At 58.5% G+C, this 15,735-nt stretch overlaps 1 protein-coding gene across 1 annotated transcript; it reads right to left on the reverse strand.

The window, feature by feature from the left end:
• Positions 1-8,460: 8,460 nt before the first annotated feature.
• LOC141727137 (uncharacterized) lies at positions 8,461-15,491 on the reverse strand. The gene is made up of 5 exons (XM_074533032.1): positions 15,456-15,491; positions 12,946-13,089; positions 9,393-9,927; positions 9,059-9,115; positions 8,461-8,783 (listed from the first exon to the last, which is right to left on the reverse strand). Exons 1-5 carry the CDS (start codon positions 15,489-15,491, stop codon positions 8,584-8,586), a joined length of 972 nt encoding a protein of 323 aa, XP_074389133.1. The 3' UTR covers positions 8,461-8,583.
• Positions 15,492-15,735: the final 244 nt, after the last annotated feature.

Consider the following 15,735-nt stretch of genomic DNA (forward strand, 5'->3'; position numbering starts at 1 on the left):
GCTGTCAAGAGTGGTTCCCTCTTGGTCTGAGAGAGCAGCTCCCCAGCCCACCTCGCTCTGAGGCCCGGAGGTTGTAATGTGCGCTGGAGCGGCAGGCGAAGGAGGGCTCTTGACACCATGTCTGATCCAACAGGGCTTCTTGAAGGCAGCTCAGAGGGTCCAGGTTGGGTGAGGGTGAGAAGAGGGACAGGAGCAGGCAGCAGCACAACCACTCTTGAAGGGGATCACTGGCAGAGCCCAGAACAAGGGAGTGGCCAGGGTTTATAACCAGGGGAAGGTAGCAGGGGTCAGGATACAAGCTGTCCAATGGGGAAAGGAGTCAGGGGAGGAGTTGAGGTGGGGTGACATGGGATACATCAATGAGGGAGTGGATTGAGGGTGGTCTTTCGAGGGGAACCAACAGGGGAACAGAAAGCGTAGAACTTTCCTGAACAGGGGAGTGAACCACAGTTGATTGACAGCACGGCATCAGACAAGAGTATATTCCCAGGGCATCTCTGTCTTGTCTTCCCTGTGGCTCCCTCTCACATCTCCCCCTTGTTTATTTGTGGGCTCAAGATATCGCAAGATGTCACGCTCAAGATAATGCGATGTTACGCTCAGGTGAAACCCCTCCCCTTTTACCATTACCCTACTGTTACCCCCTGTTGTAAATTACCCTCACTAGCCATTAATAAACGCCATTTCACCGTCCACCACATTGGTGTCTGCATGTGCTTTGGTCCGTGTGGCAGGGGTGCTGCCACCAAGCCGTCCTCGACCTGGGACGCTACGCCCCTAGCGGCAGCAACAAGTGGTGCCAAGAACCCGGAAATGATCCCAGAAGCGGGAATCACCTGGGTGAGGGAATGGCAGCCGGAGCAGCGGGACAGTTTCCGGTGGGGAGGACGCTCCTGGAGGACCGACAGAGGGAAAAATCCCGCGCTGAGAATCGGTGAAAGAGGAAGGCTCATGCCAGGGCTGGCGAAGGAGGAAGGCTCATGCCTAGGACTGACAAAAGAGGAAGTCTCGCACTAGGGCAGCGGAAGAGGAAGTCTCGCACCGAAAATTGGCGAAGGAGGAAGGCTCACGCCGCGGCCAGCGAAGGAGGAGGGCTTGTGTCACAATTGGCCAAGGAGGAGGGCTCGCACCAGGCTGGTGAAGGAGGAGGTCTCGCGCCAAAATACCAGTGAAGAAGAGGATGCAATCCCTTTCAAAGGTCATTGTAAAAATTCATAGACGATGGGGCATAGATTTTGAGCTGAGAGACTTTATTCTTATAGTTCAAGGCTCCTGCGTATTGGGGTACTTGGGCAGCCAGGGGATGTCCTCCACCCAGAAGTGTGGGATGATTGTACTGGAACCCTCGTGGATGAGGCTATGTCCTCAGGCTCGGGGTGGAATCTAAAATTATGGGGCAGGGTCATGCAGGCTCTGCAAAAGGCTCAGCAAGTTCAGCAGGAGCGGGGAAAGTGGAAGGCCGCCCAGGGCTACTTGCGGGAGGGGCCCCGGCAAGGTGCGGACGATTGTGGGTCCACTGAGTGTGAAGATTTGCAGCCACGGAAACGCTCTTTGTGACTCCCGAGCCCAGGCACCCCAGCTACGGGGAGAAAATGATCATTTTGGGATGGGCTGCTGGAGGAAGCGAGAGAGGCGGTCATTAGTTCAGAGGCGCGGACTGGGGCCGTTAGCCCAGGGGCGTGGAGCCCCGCTGTTAAGTCGGGGGCACGGAACGGGGCCGTTAGCTTGGAGGCGGGGGGCGCCACCACTGATTCAAACTCCGATGGAGCCTGGGCCCTGCCTCTGCCTTACGCACCGCGGGGTGGCGGGACCCCGAAGGGGGGGAACGTGGATGTGGGCACGATTGGCAGAGGGTGAGAAGGGCTATAAGGTAGCACAGACACACGCAGGTGTAACAAAATTATCAGAGCTGATGCCGCTAGGAATACACATTGGAGATCTCATTACAGGGCATTGGCCTCCCCCAGCAGGAGGCGGGGGGAGCCTAGAGGGAGGAGCGGCCCAGGGCGAAGGCAAAGGGGCAAGGTCGGAGCCTGGCAAAAATGTCCTGGAGCCCGGAAGTGTCCAGCCAGTCAAGTTCCGGGACCGAGTCGGACTCGAACTGGGATGAGTGGTTTCACAAGTGGTCCATCACTGATCCCAACTCTGGTTCTGATTATTCTGATTCAGAAGAAGAGGCAGTGAGGGTGCATAAGGGTAGCCACTACAATCCTCCTGCTGGGGTCAGGGGAAAACTAGGAAAGGGACAAGCCCCTCTTACGCGCTGGAGAAGAATTAAAATAGTGTGTGCTGAGTGGGCCCCTTCAGCCAAGCTAGCGTTTCCCGTCTGTGTGGGGGGGCCAGGCAGAAATCAAAGAACTTATATGCCTGTGAACCCAAAGGATGTGCAGGCAATTGTAAAAGCGATTGCAGACAGGGGGATTAATTCGGCAATGGTCTCTACTCTCATCGACAATGTTTTTGGAGGGGATGACATGCTCCCATTTGATATCAAACAGACGTACAGGTTAATTTTTGATGGGGCAGGAATGATTGTCTTTAAACAAGAGTGGGAGGACAACTGTGCAAGGCAGCTGGCCTTGGTGACTGGGGCAGACCATCCACTGCATGGCTCCGGCTTGCAGCGCTTAATGGGCACAGACCTGACTATGATCACCCCCAGGCACAGGCTGAGGGCCTTCGGGCCCCCGAGGTAGTGGCAACAATGTGAGCTGCCAGAGAGGCTATTTGCTCCACGCCTAAGGTCATTGCCAGACCATCGCCGTGGTTCTCTATAAAGCAGAACGAAAGCGAGGGTTTCATGCAGTTTGTGGACCACCTCCATGCAGCAATTGATTTCTGTGCTCTACCGTCAGAGGCAAAGGGCCTGTGGTAGCAGAGTGCCTGCGCCAGCAGTGTAATATTGCCACAAAGGACATCTTGCGGTCGCTACCACCCGGGGCTACCATAGCAGACATGATTAGGCATGTTGTTAAAGAGGAACACCTAGCCCCAATTCAGGCAGCTGTCCACACTGCTATGACTAGCGTAATGGCATGCTTTAATTGTGGCCAAGCAGGGCACATCACAACAAACTGCCCTCAGTCAGGATACCCAACGACAGCTGTTCCCCCATGCCAGACTGGACCTAGAGGGCCATGCTGGACATGTGGTAGGAGGGGGCATTTCACTAGGGAGTGCAGGCCCAAGGATCAGGGAAACGGAAGGGGGAGGGGGCGCCTGGGCCGCACACATACCCCTCCCACCCGGAACTTGAATTGGCTGTGCCAATTGTCAACGGGGCACGGAACTCCTGCACCCACTGCCCCCTCCCGCGGTCAACTTTACAGCCCAGCCAGCAGCCCAGACAAGCCCATCCACACCCCCAGGAATGCCAAGAAATGACAAGGCCCCTGGGTGGCCCTGGCCTTGAAGGCGTGGGAGCGAGACCCATGGGAGGCTTTTGCTGTGAAGGTGGGCAGACACCCACTAATAGTGTGGGCTGTCTGCTGTCTCCATAACAACTCTGATGGCCCTGCTATCTGTATCCCTTTTTGGGTCGATACAGGATCAGATGTCACCGTTATCCCCGACATACACTGGCCTTCACAATGGAAGTTGGAAGAGGCCCCCATAGTAGGCAGGGTTGGAGGACTGTCCTGTGCCCGAAAAAGCACCCAGGTTGTTGCCCTGACACTTTGCACAGAGAAGGGACTGGGGAGAACCATCACCCTATCGCCGTATGTGATGTCCAAATGTCCATCCTTGCTAGGAAGGGATGCCCTGACCCTATTAGATGTCAGAATGACAAATTTATTCTAAGGGCCACTGCCTCATACCCACAAATGGTCATCAAATTGGTGTGGAAATCACTAGACCCAGTGTGGGTCGAGCAGTGGCCCCTGTCTAAGCCTCGAATGACTGCCCTTCTCAAATTAATTACCTGGGAGCTACAGCAAAACCACATCAGGTCCTCCACAAGCCCGTGGAACACCCCCTTCTTGGTCATACCCAAGCGGTCTGGCGAAGGCTTCCGTCTCCTACATGACCTGTGAGAGGTGAACAAAAAAGTCCAGCCGATGGGCCCTGTGCAAACTTCGTTGTCAGTGAATTCTATGGTGCCAAAAGGACAACCTTGTGCAGTGCTCAACATCAAGGACTGCTTCTTCTCCATCGCCCTGCATAATGAGGACAGAGTGGTTCGCCTTTTCAGTCACTTTCTCGAACAGCCAGCGGTCCAACCTGTGCTTCCGCAGGGGATGCTTAACTCCCCTGCCATTTGCCAAATCACCGTAGACCAAGCACTGGTGCCAGTCCGGCAGAGTGATCCCACCGCAACCATTATCCAATAGATGGATGACATCCTGATCACCGTGCCATCAGCGAGCCAGGTAGACCAGCTAGTGTCCGCAGTCTCAGAGATCCTAAAAGCAAATGGGTTCGAAATTGCCAGTGCAGAGAAAAAAAGAGGACCATGTGTGACCTTTTTAGGGGTGAGAATCTCGGATTCCTCTGTAACCCCCCCAAATAAAAATTCACCGAAGCGTTCATCAGAACGCTTCATGACATGCAGCAGCTGGTGGGATCTTTACAATGACTCTGCAACACCATCCTGATCCCTCCTGAGGTCATGGACCCCCTAAACGACTTCCTAAAAGGGAAAAACCCATGGGAGAAAAAAGTACTGATGCCAGAGGCAGTGAGCTTGCTCGACTGTATCGAGCGTCAGATGTCAATGAGCACGCTTGCCAGATGGGACTCAAACTCACTGGTCGATCTATATGTCCACCTCACGAAGAAAGGGGGAGGAGGAGTGCTAGCCCAGGGACCCCCTGATAAAGCCCAACCAAAACAATGGGTGGTCCAGGGAAAACCATCGCGTGCTTTTTCCCCAGGAGTTGAGTGCCTTGGTAGCCTCATCATGAAAGGCAGGAAGCTCGCTCTGAGACATTTGGCCACTGAACTCACCAGAGTATACTTACCCTTCTGCAAACAGCTTCCTGCACAGTCACCAATGATATCAGAATACTTAGCCATGGCCCCCACTGGGTTCGAAGGAGAGATTCGGTATGCAGCGAAACCCCCATGAACTCAGTGGCTTGCAGTTGTCGACATCAACCTACCACCTAAAGGAATTGACCGGCCACGAGAAGGACCCACAGTCTTTACCAATGCGTCTTCATTAACCTCCACTGCAGCGGTGGTATGGCAGGCAGGAGAGCAGTGGCGGTGTATTAAAACAACAGATCCTGCGCTTTTGGTCCAACAACTTGAAGCAGCTGCTGTGGCACTGCCATGTGGACTGTTCCCGGAGGAACACCTCAACATCGTGACAGACTCCATATTCGTGGCCAGACTCTGTCTAGGCATGGCATGCCAGACCCAGCGTGGCAGTGTCCACAGTAGCAGCGATACTGGAAGAAATGCTCTATTCGCAAAAGGGCACCGTGTCAGTCATCCATATCAACAGCCACAGTCCAGTCAAGGGATTCATTCAGGTTGGCAACAACAAAGCAGACACTGCTGCAAAAGGGCTGTGGACCCTAAGAGAAGCCCACCAGCTATATGAATCCCTGCATGTCAGGGCCAAAGCGCTCGCAAGAAAATGCAGGATCTCTGTCACTGATGTGAGGCACGTTGTCACCTCATGCCCCTACTGCCAAAAGTCACCATTGTGGTCCAGCGGAATCAACCCCAGGGGCCTCAAGGCTGCCGATATATGGCAGACGGATTTTACATTATGCCAACTGCTGAAACCTTGGGCGTGGCTTGCAGTAACATTGGATACTTACAGCGGAATAATCGTGGCCACACAACACCAAAGAGCTGATTACAGAGCAACTGTCCAGCACTGGTTAACAGCCATGGCATGGCTAGGCATCCCAAGGCAGATCAAAACAGATAATGGTCCAAGTTTCATCTCGAAATAGGTAAAGGCATTCGCATCAAGGTGGGGGATAACTTTAGTCCATGGCATCCCATATAACAGCACCGGACAGGCCATCGTCAAACGAGCTAATCAGACCCTAAAAAGTAAAATGGAGGTGCTAGCAAAAGCAGAAGGTTTCACCAATTCCATCCCACCAAAAGATCAAGCGCGAATCCTAGCAACCGCCCTGCTGGCACTAAATCAGTTCCCAAGGGAAGATGAAACCAAAAGTCCTGCCCAGAGGCACTGGGGCGCCATTTTGCAGACTAGGGTGGTCAGTCGCGTGGTTGGTGCCATCTTGGGTGGCTGTCTTGTAACTACACAAACTAGGATTTGAACTGGGGACAGGGGTCTTGGGATCAGGAGGGTGGGTAAGGTCTGGACTGGGGTGGCCACCCCCAGGCTGGGAAGCAGACCGAGTGGGACAGGAGGCAGCAGGGTGCAGGTGGCAGCACTGTGCCCTTGAGCAGGATCTGTGTCCTGCCCCACTCATCGGGGAAAGGGGTCTAGGATTGGGTGGGGAGGAACATGAGGAAGGAGAACTGAGTGCCCCAAATTTCCCCTTTTCCTTCATCAACTTAAGAATAGGGTCAAATAAAGAATTAAATTTCCCCACTTTAGAATTCCCTTTAACATGCTCTGAGTAAATGCATTTCCCAACTTTTCCCCCAAAAGGAAACCGAAAAGGCATCTTCTTGAGTGACCTCAGGGAAGTGCTTCAAGAAAAACTTAACAAAAGTCTTGACCTCCCTTTTTAAAAAAGAAATGTTCCCCAACCCAAGGATTGACTGAACTTGGATGTAAAACTCCTTCTGGAAAAAGGAAAGGGGTCCCCCCCCTTGCCCCAGCTGATTTTCCCCAATGAGGTAAAACGAGAACTAAAATAAAGAAGCCCAACTGGGGTGCTCCTTGGTACCATCCAAGTCACTCACCGACTACGAAGACTCAGGCAAAAAGAAAATGTCTCAAGAGGATGGTTGGCTCCTGCCAGTCCTTCTCATTTCCCAAAAGCTCCCCCTGGAGCAGCATGCAGGTCCTCAAAGGCGAAGTGCAGAAGGCTGTGGGCAGGCCAGGCAAGCAGTCCTAATGCAATTGAGGTACAACTCTCCCTGGAGATGAGTCTAAACTGCGCATGATTTCCAGGAGCAACAGCTCACAGAGGTGCTACATTGAAGAGCCGCTCTCAAAGATCTGGATGAGTGGACAACTGCCTAGGCCCCTATTTGGGCGCCAGCAGTAAGGATATTCCCTGGGCAGCTGTGTCAACAGTGGTTTCCTTTTGGTTGTAACATGACACATAAGGCACCTGAAAACTGCTGGGGAAGCCCCAAGACTGCTCAGTGAGCCACGTGTGCCCTCAGCATTGGGACACCCACCTTTCCTTCGGTGACCCTCGCGTCCCAGGGTCAGCAAATCAAGAGGCACCAGCCATCCTGTAGGTGACTCAGAGCAAGTGCAGTGGGTCATGGTGGCCAGGGGCCAGAAGCAGGCAGAAAGCCAACAGGGCTGGGGAAAAGGCTCTGCTCTGCTTACAGCGTGGGCTGAGGGCCGGGAGAGCTGCGTTTCCCCCTTGAGATGTGGGAGACGAGGCCTTTCACCCTCCTTACAGGGCTGCCCCCCGCTGCAGGCAGCCCAAGGAGTACGACGCCAAAAGGCCGAGAGCAGCAAAGCAAAGAGCCAGCCCTGCACACAGGGAGGTGGCCCAGGTGGCCCTGATGGTGCTGGCTGCACTCTCATGTGGCCCTGCCCTGGGAATGACAGGAATGCCCTTTGTCCAAGAGGGCCTTGCTGTGGCCCCTCTGGGCTCCAAGCTGCTGCCCTTCTGGCTCAATGGGGCCTAAAGCCATAGAGCTGGGCCTGCCCCGGGGCAGCAGGAGCAAGACTGGGCAAGCAGGCAGTGGAGCTCAATGCCTAAGGCTGAGGGGCGGGCAGCTCCAGTCTGGAGCACAGGCAGGGCACACGCCCAGCCCCGCAACTCCTGGCCTCAGAGGCCTGAGAGGCCAGGACCTGGGTTCCACGCCTGATTCCAGGGGATCCCTCCAACCGGCCACCGAGGAAGCGCCAGAGCAGCCGGCTCTCGGCATCAAGGCGGCTGCCAGGGGGCTGCTTATGGCCTCTGCCAGCCAATTGCTCAGGGCGGCTTACCAGTGACTCAGGGTGTCCCCCAGCCCGGCCAAGCTTGCCGGCAGCAGCGCCACAGCCCCACAGCAGCTCCAGAGAAGCCCCATCCAGAGGCACCTGGGAGCCCTGAGCAAAGCAGGCAGCAGCACACGGGCAGGAGGACGCGGATGGCCCTTCCTGCGTGGCACAGGGCTTGTGGCCATCTCCAGGCACCGCTCTGGCGGGGATCCCCGCAGCTCCTGCCCCTGCCCAGCCACTCTGTCGGCAGCACAAAGGCTTCAGCAGAACCAGCAGAGGCCAAGGGGCTTCTGGCCATTTTCCCTGCAACACTGCACGCCTGGGCAGCTGGATGAGCACAAGCACCCTTTTGCCCCTCTTCCCCTATGCCCTACGGACACTGTGCAGGAAAAGAAAGATCCTGGGACTCTGTGTATTGTAAGATACTCTATATTTACATTGTCAACAAAAAGGAAAATACAAACACAAAAATCTAATAGAAGAACAAGAAAACCCCTGCTGGCTCAAGTGGCCCAGCAGACAGAGTCTTGCGCAGATCATCTCTCTGGGGAGCTGCAGCAGAACAGCAAGGCATTGCCGCGCAGACGAGGCCATTTCTTCCATGCACTGCGGAATTGATCTCGCAGCTTATGCCACGTGGAGTACGGAGCTCTCTGTACAGCCCGGAGAGCTAAACAAGATTCAATTGCAGCATTTCTGATTGCGGGACTGCTGTCATAGGCCATTTCTTCAAGGGCTGCAAGAGAGAGGAACAGAGCCAAGGTCAGATCCCGGATGTGCAGGGAGCCGAGGAGAGCCCCCGGGCAGGGCCATCCCGGCCGGCTCTTGCCGTGGCCCGGAGGGAGCAGGGACCAAGGGGATCAGCCCGAAGCTGCTGGCCACGAATGCCACACGTGGCCCTGAAATGTCTGTGTGCTCTGGCCACAGGAGCAGAGCCCTCGGCAGCCGGGGCAGGGCTTGCAGCTTCCCGTGCCATCCCCCGCGGTCAGCCCGCTGCCCTCACTCACTCACCACTGCAGATCAGCTGAAGCTCTTGCTGCTGCCCCCTCAGGTGCCGGCCGGCCATCCCTGTGAACACAGAGCCTGTCACGGCCCCAGCAGCACAGCTCCCTGCCAGCGGCGCTGTCAGCGCTGTGGCCACACGGGCTGCCGGCCCGGCAGGTCTCGGCCCGGGCCCTTGGCGCACGCTGCCGCCCAAGGGCGCGGCTGTCAGAGGGCGGCCGCAGCAATGGCCGGGCCAGGCGGGGCTCCACGGCGCCGGGCGCGGGTGGCGCTGCCGGGGCAGCAGGCGGGGCCGGGGCCGAGCTGCGGTTGGCAGGGGAGGGAGCGCGGGCTCGTGGCTCACCCATGAAGCTGACGGCCGCCTCTCGCAGGGGCTCCTGTGGGCTCTGCAAGTAGCGCAGGGCCCGGCGCAGGTGCTCGGCCGCTCGGCTCCTGTCCTCTGCCAGCTGGAGAGAGCAGCAGGAGGGAAGGGTTGGCGCGGGCTCAGGCCCCGGGCCGGGTGCTGCCTGCCCCCAGCCCCGGCCCTCCCCTGCCCGCAGAGCCCTGAGGCGCGGCCAGCAGCGGCTGGCGCCGGGCTGCCGAGGGGAGGAGGCAGAGGGCCGGCTGCTGCCCGAGCAGCCGCAGTGCCACCCCGCCGCCCTGCCGGGCCGGGACTGCGTGGGCACCCGGCTCGAGCCCACGGGAGCCTGGAGAAGAGCCTGCGCGGCCTCTGGCAGCAGCAGCGGGCAGGGGCACAGCTGCCAGCCCCGCAGACTGCGCACCACCCTCAGGCACCTTCTCCAGGCTGAGGCTGGGGGTTCTGGGCTGCTCTTACCAGGCACTCGCCAAAGCTCTGATCGACCTCTAGCATTTGGTGGAGATCCCTCCTCTTCAGGAATCTGGCTGAAGAATGCAGCGTTTCCCGGGAGGCCTGGAGAGCAGCAGAGATGCACAGATGGCCTCACATGCAGGGCACAGGAGCCTCCCAATGCCACAGGCTGGAGGAGGCTGCAGGCTGCAAGGTGCCAGGGCAGGAGGCAGCGCAAGCCCCTGCCAGGGGGACAGCAGCTGGCCGCAAGTGCTCACCTCAGCAACAATCTGATTCTCATCATGGCAGTGGAAGCAGAGTGGCAGCAGGCTCTGGCGCACGTGGGACTTCAGGGCCTTTCTTCCCTCTTCTGCTAATAAGTGGAGCATCTCTTGAAAGACAGACATGGAGCTCAGCTGCACCTGGATATCATCCTGTATGAAAGGGAAGGGCAAAAGAGCTGAGCATCAGCTGCTTCAGGCCCGCCAGGGCACAGGCCTGCATCTGCACAGGGCACCAAGTGTCCGGGCAGCAACCAGTGGCCGTGGCTGTGGGCAACAGAGCCTTACGCGGTCAAAGAGTGGCAGGAGCGCCTCAGCCAGCTGCAGGGCGATGGGCGTGGGTATTGGGGCACCATTATCCAGGAGCAAATATCTGAGTAGAAGAATGGTCATCCTGATCATGTCGCTATCATTTTCCTCCAGGAGCTCCACAAGACTTTCAGCCAGGCTGCGCATTTTTTCGGCCTGCGTGGTGGAAGGCAACTTTGTGAAAGGCCGCCCTGGTGCCGCAAGGCCCAGAGGCCAAAGGGCTGTCCCGAAGCACTCGGGCAGCCTTTGGCGGGAGGCAGGAGAGCTGGGAGCAGCTGGCCCAGCGCCCGAAGGGCAGGCAAGGCCAAGCGACTGCGTTGGCCAGCCCCACGCTGCCTGCAGGGCTTCAGCCACGGGCCCATTCTCACCATCAAGGGATTCTTGGCCAGCACTACGAGGCCTCTGAGTGCCAAGTAACGCCTGGCCATGTGCTCGCTCTGCAGGTTCTGTGCCATGATCTCCAGAAGAGTGTCGCTGCATTCCCTCAAGTCCAGGCAGTCGAGGACCTGAAAGGGACAGGGCAGTGACAGGGGAGCCGGCCGGCAGGAGCCCAGAAGCGCACAGGGCCGGGCCCAGGCAGCAGCACAGGGCACGGGCACTGTCCCGGCAGCTGTGGCTACGAGAGGGCAGAGAGCTGGGAGGCAGCTCAGCCAGGCAGCGCTGGCCTTGAGGCTCACCTCCACAAGGAATGCCAGGGCAGGGAAATCCCAGTATGGCATCTCTTGGCCGAGCAGGGCGAGCAGGTAGAATGCAACCGCGGAACAGAAGTGTCTGGCTAGACGGCGAATTTCTCTGAAGAGGGGAGAAAGGAAACAAGAGCCCTGAGCCAGTGGGGCAAACCTCTCCCAGGAGTGGCTCACCTAGTTCTCATCTTCCCCCAGCAGCCTTGCAGCAAGGGGACGTGGGCCATTTGGGAGTTGCTTGCTCATGGGCAGCCTCCTCTCCCAGGCTTTTCCAGTCTGCTTGGCCGTCCCTCAGGGACAAGGCCCTCCTGCCCATTACCACGGGCACTTAGTGGGGCACCTGGGCACAGAGCACAAATGTCAGAGGCAGTGGGGAGAAGGGGGTCTCACCTGGCAAGCAGAGCCACGGCAAAGTGGTGAGTGTCAACAGAGAGCAGCGTGTCCCAGGCACACCTGCGTTCCATTGCCACCACCACATCCTCGCAGCGGAGCAGGCAGAGCAGGGACTTCAGGGTCCGCACTGCAAACCTGTGTGCAGAGCAAAGCCCAGGTCACGCTGGCAGCACTGGCTCCTTGGCAGGCCACGTGGCAGGGACAGGAGGACTGGCACGGAGCACCTGTTGGGGCTGGTGGCAAGGCCATGCTCTTCCTGGCATGCCTTCCAGAAGGTAAGGACCTCCTGTGGCGTATCCAGAGTGCTGAAGAAGACTTGGAAGAGCAGATGCACAAATAGCTGGGGGAAATACAGCCTCAATATCCGTGGGAGACAGGGCACCTGGAGCATCTTCCACATCACCACAGTTGCCTGCAAAGGACACAGCCCCCCGAGAGAGCGCTCAGTGCCCAGGCGTCCGTGTGGCAGGGCGTGAGCGTGGCAGGGAGAGGCCAGGAGAGGCGCAGGCGGAGCAAGGGGCCTGGTGGGCCTGAAGCTGCCCCTGGGCCAGGTTTCAGGCCAGCGCCTGAGGCAGGGAGATGCAGTGGGGGAAGGAGGATGGAGAGCTGCTGGGGAGGCAGGCTTGGGGCCAGCAAAGGCCACTTGCAGAAACTCACAGCCAGGGCAAAGACAGCCGTTTTGCCTCCATCGGAGGTGCAGGTGCTGTGCTCTGGCCAGCTCCCCAGCACATCCAGGAGTATCAGCTGTGCCAGCTCCGCAGTCCTGGCCGAGCCCATGATGGTCTTCCACATGGCCATGGCAGCTCTGCGGGGTTAGAGCTGTGTCTCAGGGGGGTCTCAGACACAGCACCGGGGCCAGCTGAGCTGGCTGGCTGTGTCTGCCACTGCCCAGTGCCCCCCTGGCAGCAGCAGCCAGACAGCCCAGCCAGGTGGGGACAGAGCCCTGAGAGGCAGCAAGGGAGTGTGGCAGCAGGCTGAGGAGCTGCCATGCCAGGGCTGGGAAAGGGAGCAGCCAGAGGGCCCTGGAACTCTCTGTTGGTCAGACACCTGGGGCAGGCTGTAGAGGGTGATGGGCTGGGGAGCCCATCAGGGGCAGGTGGGCCCCATACCTGTCACAGGACGGGGCCACACGCAGGAGCGTCATGACGGCGTCCTCTGGCTGTGCTTGGGTGAGATGCAGCAGGGTCTTGTGCAGCCTGTGCTCAGCAGAATCATTGGCCATGAGCCACTGGTGGATGTAGCTGACCATGGCAGGCACCTGGAGAAAGCACGGGGAGACTTGGAAAGCTGCCAGAGAGAGCAATATTGCCAGCTTCTCCAGAGGGGTGCTTCCCTTGCCACCACGCTGCCATGTGGCCTGAAAGGCTCACAGCAAGCAGCATGCGTGGCTTTGGAGGCCAAGCAATTGCTGGAGGGATCAAAGCCTGGCCACAGGCTGCTTACTTGCTTGGTCTTGTAAAGATCTTCCTCTACAAGCATAGCCAGCAGGGCAGCAGCGCTCTTGCTTTGGAAGATGGGCGAGAATGGTCTGAGGCCTGCACCCGTTGCCTCTTCGTCCTGGATTCTCTTGATGAAGCTGCAAACAAACTGTAGGAGAAGGGCAAGAAGCCAGGGATGTTGCATGGAGAGCTGCACACACGGTGCTCGGCTGAGCAGGGAGAGCAGGCCCAGCCCAGGTGGGGATGGCTGCAGGTACCTGCGCTGTTGTGTGGAAGCGGCCACGGCGGGACTCCTGCTCTTGTGTGCGCTGCGGGGCTGCATCTGGCAAAGAGCGAGCGCAGCCAGAGATGAGGGGCTGCGGGAGGGGCCGGACTACACGGCCCAGCCCTGCGCTCCCCAGGCAGGGAGAGGCCCGGGATGCGCCAGGGGATGGAGCACGGCCACTGCGGGCTGTCCGCCCGGCCCCTCTTCCGTCCTGTCCGTGGGCATGTCCCCAGGGGATAGCATGGCATGGCCTGGCATGGCCCGGCACGGAATGGCGTGGAGCCAAGCTGGCTGCAGGCACCAGGCCTGTGGCCCAGCTCTGCCACTCACCCTCGTGTGGTGGCTGGAATGGCACCAGCTCTTCAGTGTCTTGTGCCAGGGCAGCTCCAGGGCCTTCTTCCTCCTCCTCCACCCAGGCCCGCTTGGGCACATTTGGGGGTCGCTGCTCCATGTCCCGGGCTGGATTTGGGGCTATTTGCAGGAGAGGTGCCTTGGAAAAGCTCCAAGTCAGCAAGTCCTGCGGTCCTGCCTGGAAGGCAGCGTCAAGAAAGAAGCCTCAGGAAGGCTACAGGCCAGCAAGTCCTGCAGTTGGTCTCAAGGGCTCCTGCCACAAAGACAGGAGACTCCTGTGAAGGACTGTGGTCTGGCCTCGAGGGCACCTGCAGCAGAGAAGCCTGAGGGAGACCACAGGTAAGAAGGTCCTGTGGTCTGGCCTCGAGCTCCGCTGCAGGAAGAACGCCTCAGAAAAGCACCGGGTGGGACGCGAACGAGCGTGCTGTGCGGGGGCTCCTGACGGCACCGCTCTGTCCTGTCCTGTCCCGTGGTGTGCTCCGAGCACTGTGGCATGCTCTTGTCGCCGCCAGCTCCTATGCCACGGGGTGTCACAAAGGGCCCTTGGACACCCGGTTCCATTGGATGCCACGGTGACCGTGCTGCAGCGTGTCACCAAGGGCCCTTGCACACACTGCCGCCTGCTCAGGGCTGCCCCCAGCCCACCCAAACTGGCTCAGGTTGGAAGGAATTCCTGGCGCCAGGTGTCTAAGGCAGGCCGACAAGATCTTTAGCAAGGGCTCAGAGCATCAGCAAAGGCTGCCCTGCTCTGCGGGCTCAGGGGTAGCAGAAGGAGCCCCCAGGGCTGGCGACGCAGCCGCGCTGGGAAGGGCACGGGGCCTTCCAGGGAAACTGGCACGGCCTCCTTGGTACACGTCTCGGCTGGTGGCTGTCTGAAACCTGCGGGCGTGACACGCACGAGGAACGTGTGGGCCCGGGCACGAATGCTGCTCCGAGCCCTGGGTCCTGGGCAGCGCTGACATCAGCAGGTGTGGCAGAGTCGCCGGCCAAGCAGACCCGCCACCCCTCGAGCCCCTGGCAGCGCTGGTGCCTGTCTCCTGCCCCAGAGAGCTGTGGCCCCGGGGGGCTTCTGTGCCAGAGGGAGCCAAAGCCCACGTGCATTGGGGGCTGTGCTCCTTCCTGCAGGGGCTGATGGCAGGAGCACCTGGAGCAACTGCTGGCACACTGGGTCTCTGTCAGATGATGTTGCTCCTTCCTGCAATGAATTTTTCTCACGGAAGGCATTGGCAGTAGCAGCAGAGCACCATCCATTGCTGAGTTTTGCGGGGCTATTAGATTACAAAGTAACAGTCTGAAATTGACTTGTGCTTTTCTCACTCTCTTTCCTGCATTCTGGGCCAAATAGAATCTGCCCAGCCTCTGCTATTGTCGGCTTCAGTTGCTGCATATCTCACTCTGGCAGCTCACGTCCAAACAGAACCGTGTCCCTGCTGAGCAGAGCAATGAGGGGCCACAAAGTGGAAAGTTCCCCAGTGAACGTCAAGGCAGACATGTGGAAGTGCAGAGGATAAGGATAACTGTGGGAGGAGAAGCTGTTGTGTGTCTCTGATGATGGTGCCCACACCCTGAAGCAGCAGCCAAGAGAAGTGGTAGAAGCGGACGGGTGCGGTTTTGGGCAGGACAATAGAAAAAGATGTGAAGCCTTTAGCCGGAATGCAAAGGAGGACTGCAAGGATGGAGTGTGGTCTGGAGGGGAAGCCCCAGATGCAGCTGAGGCCACTTTCTTCTGCCTGGAGGAGAGTAAAGGGCGCCATTGTGGTCCTCACCATCCTCCTGAGGGGAATCGGAGGGGCTGCTGCAGCTCTCGTCACTGTTGGGAGCAGTGAGAGCACTGGAGAAAAGGGCAGGGAGCTGGGACAGGGCAAGTTTCATTTCCATATCAGGAAAAGGTTTTTCACCAGGAGCACGGTCAGGCACTGGCACAGGTTCCCCATTGACGCAGCCCAGCGGAGCCCGGGCTGGCTCTTGGGAAAAGCGCGGCGCTGCAGCATGAGTGGGGAACGGCCAAGGCATGGGTTCTGCCTGCGGCTGAACCTGATGTGTCACTGCTCAGTGGTTCGGGATCTACTAACTGCAGCACGGAGCAGGCAAAAGAGAAGGAGGAGGCTCCTGGATAGGGAGGTTGCACAGGCAAAGGTTTATTCCAAGGGAAGGATTCAGCAGCAAAGAGGCGCCAGC

This window comes from Zonotrichia albicollis, chromosome Z, assembly GCF_047830755.1.
Source record: "Zonotrichia albicollis isolate bZonAlb1 chromosome Z, bZonAlb1.hap1, whole genome shotgun sequence".
NCBI classification, from domain to species: Eukaryota; Metazoa; Chordata; class Aves; order Passeriformes; family Passerellidae; genus Zonotrichia; species Zonotrichia albicollis.

Excerpts from the sequence above, each read along its gene's own strand:
- LOC141727137 (XM_074533032.1), bottom strand. The coding sequence starts at position 15,491 with ATGGGGAACCTGTGCCAGTGCCTGACCGTGCTCCTG. Across the intron at positions 9,928-12,945 it reads ATCTTTACAAGACCAAGCAA|ATTCCTGAAGAGGAGGGATC; the intron begins GTAAGCAGCCTG and ends TTCTTCAGCCAG. Across the intron at positions 8,784-9,058 it reads GCTTCAGCTGATCTGCAGTG|CCCTTGAAGAAATGGCCTAT; the intron begins GTGAGTGAGTGA and ends TCTCTCTTGCAG.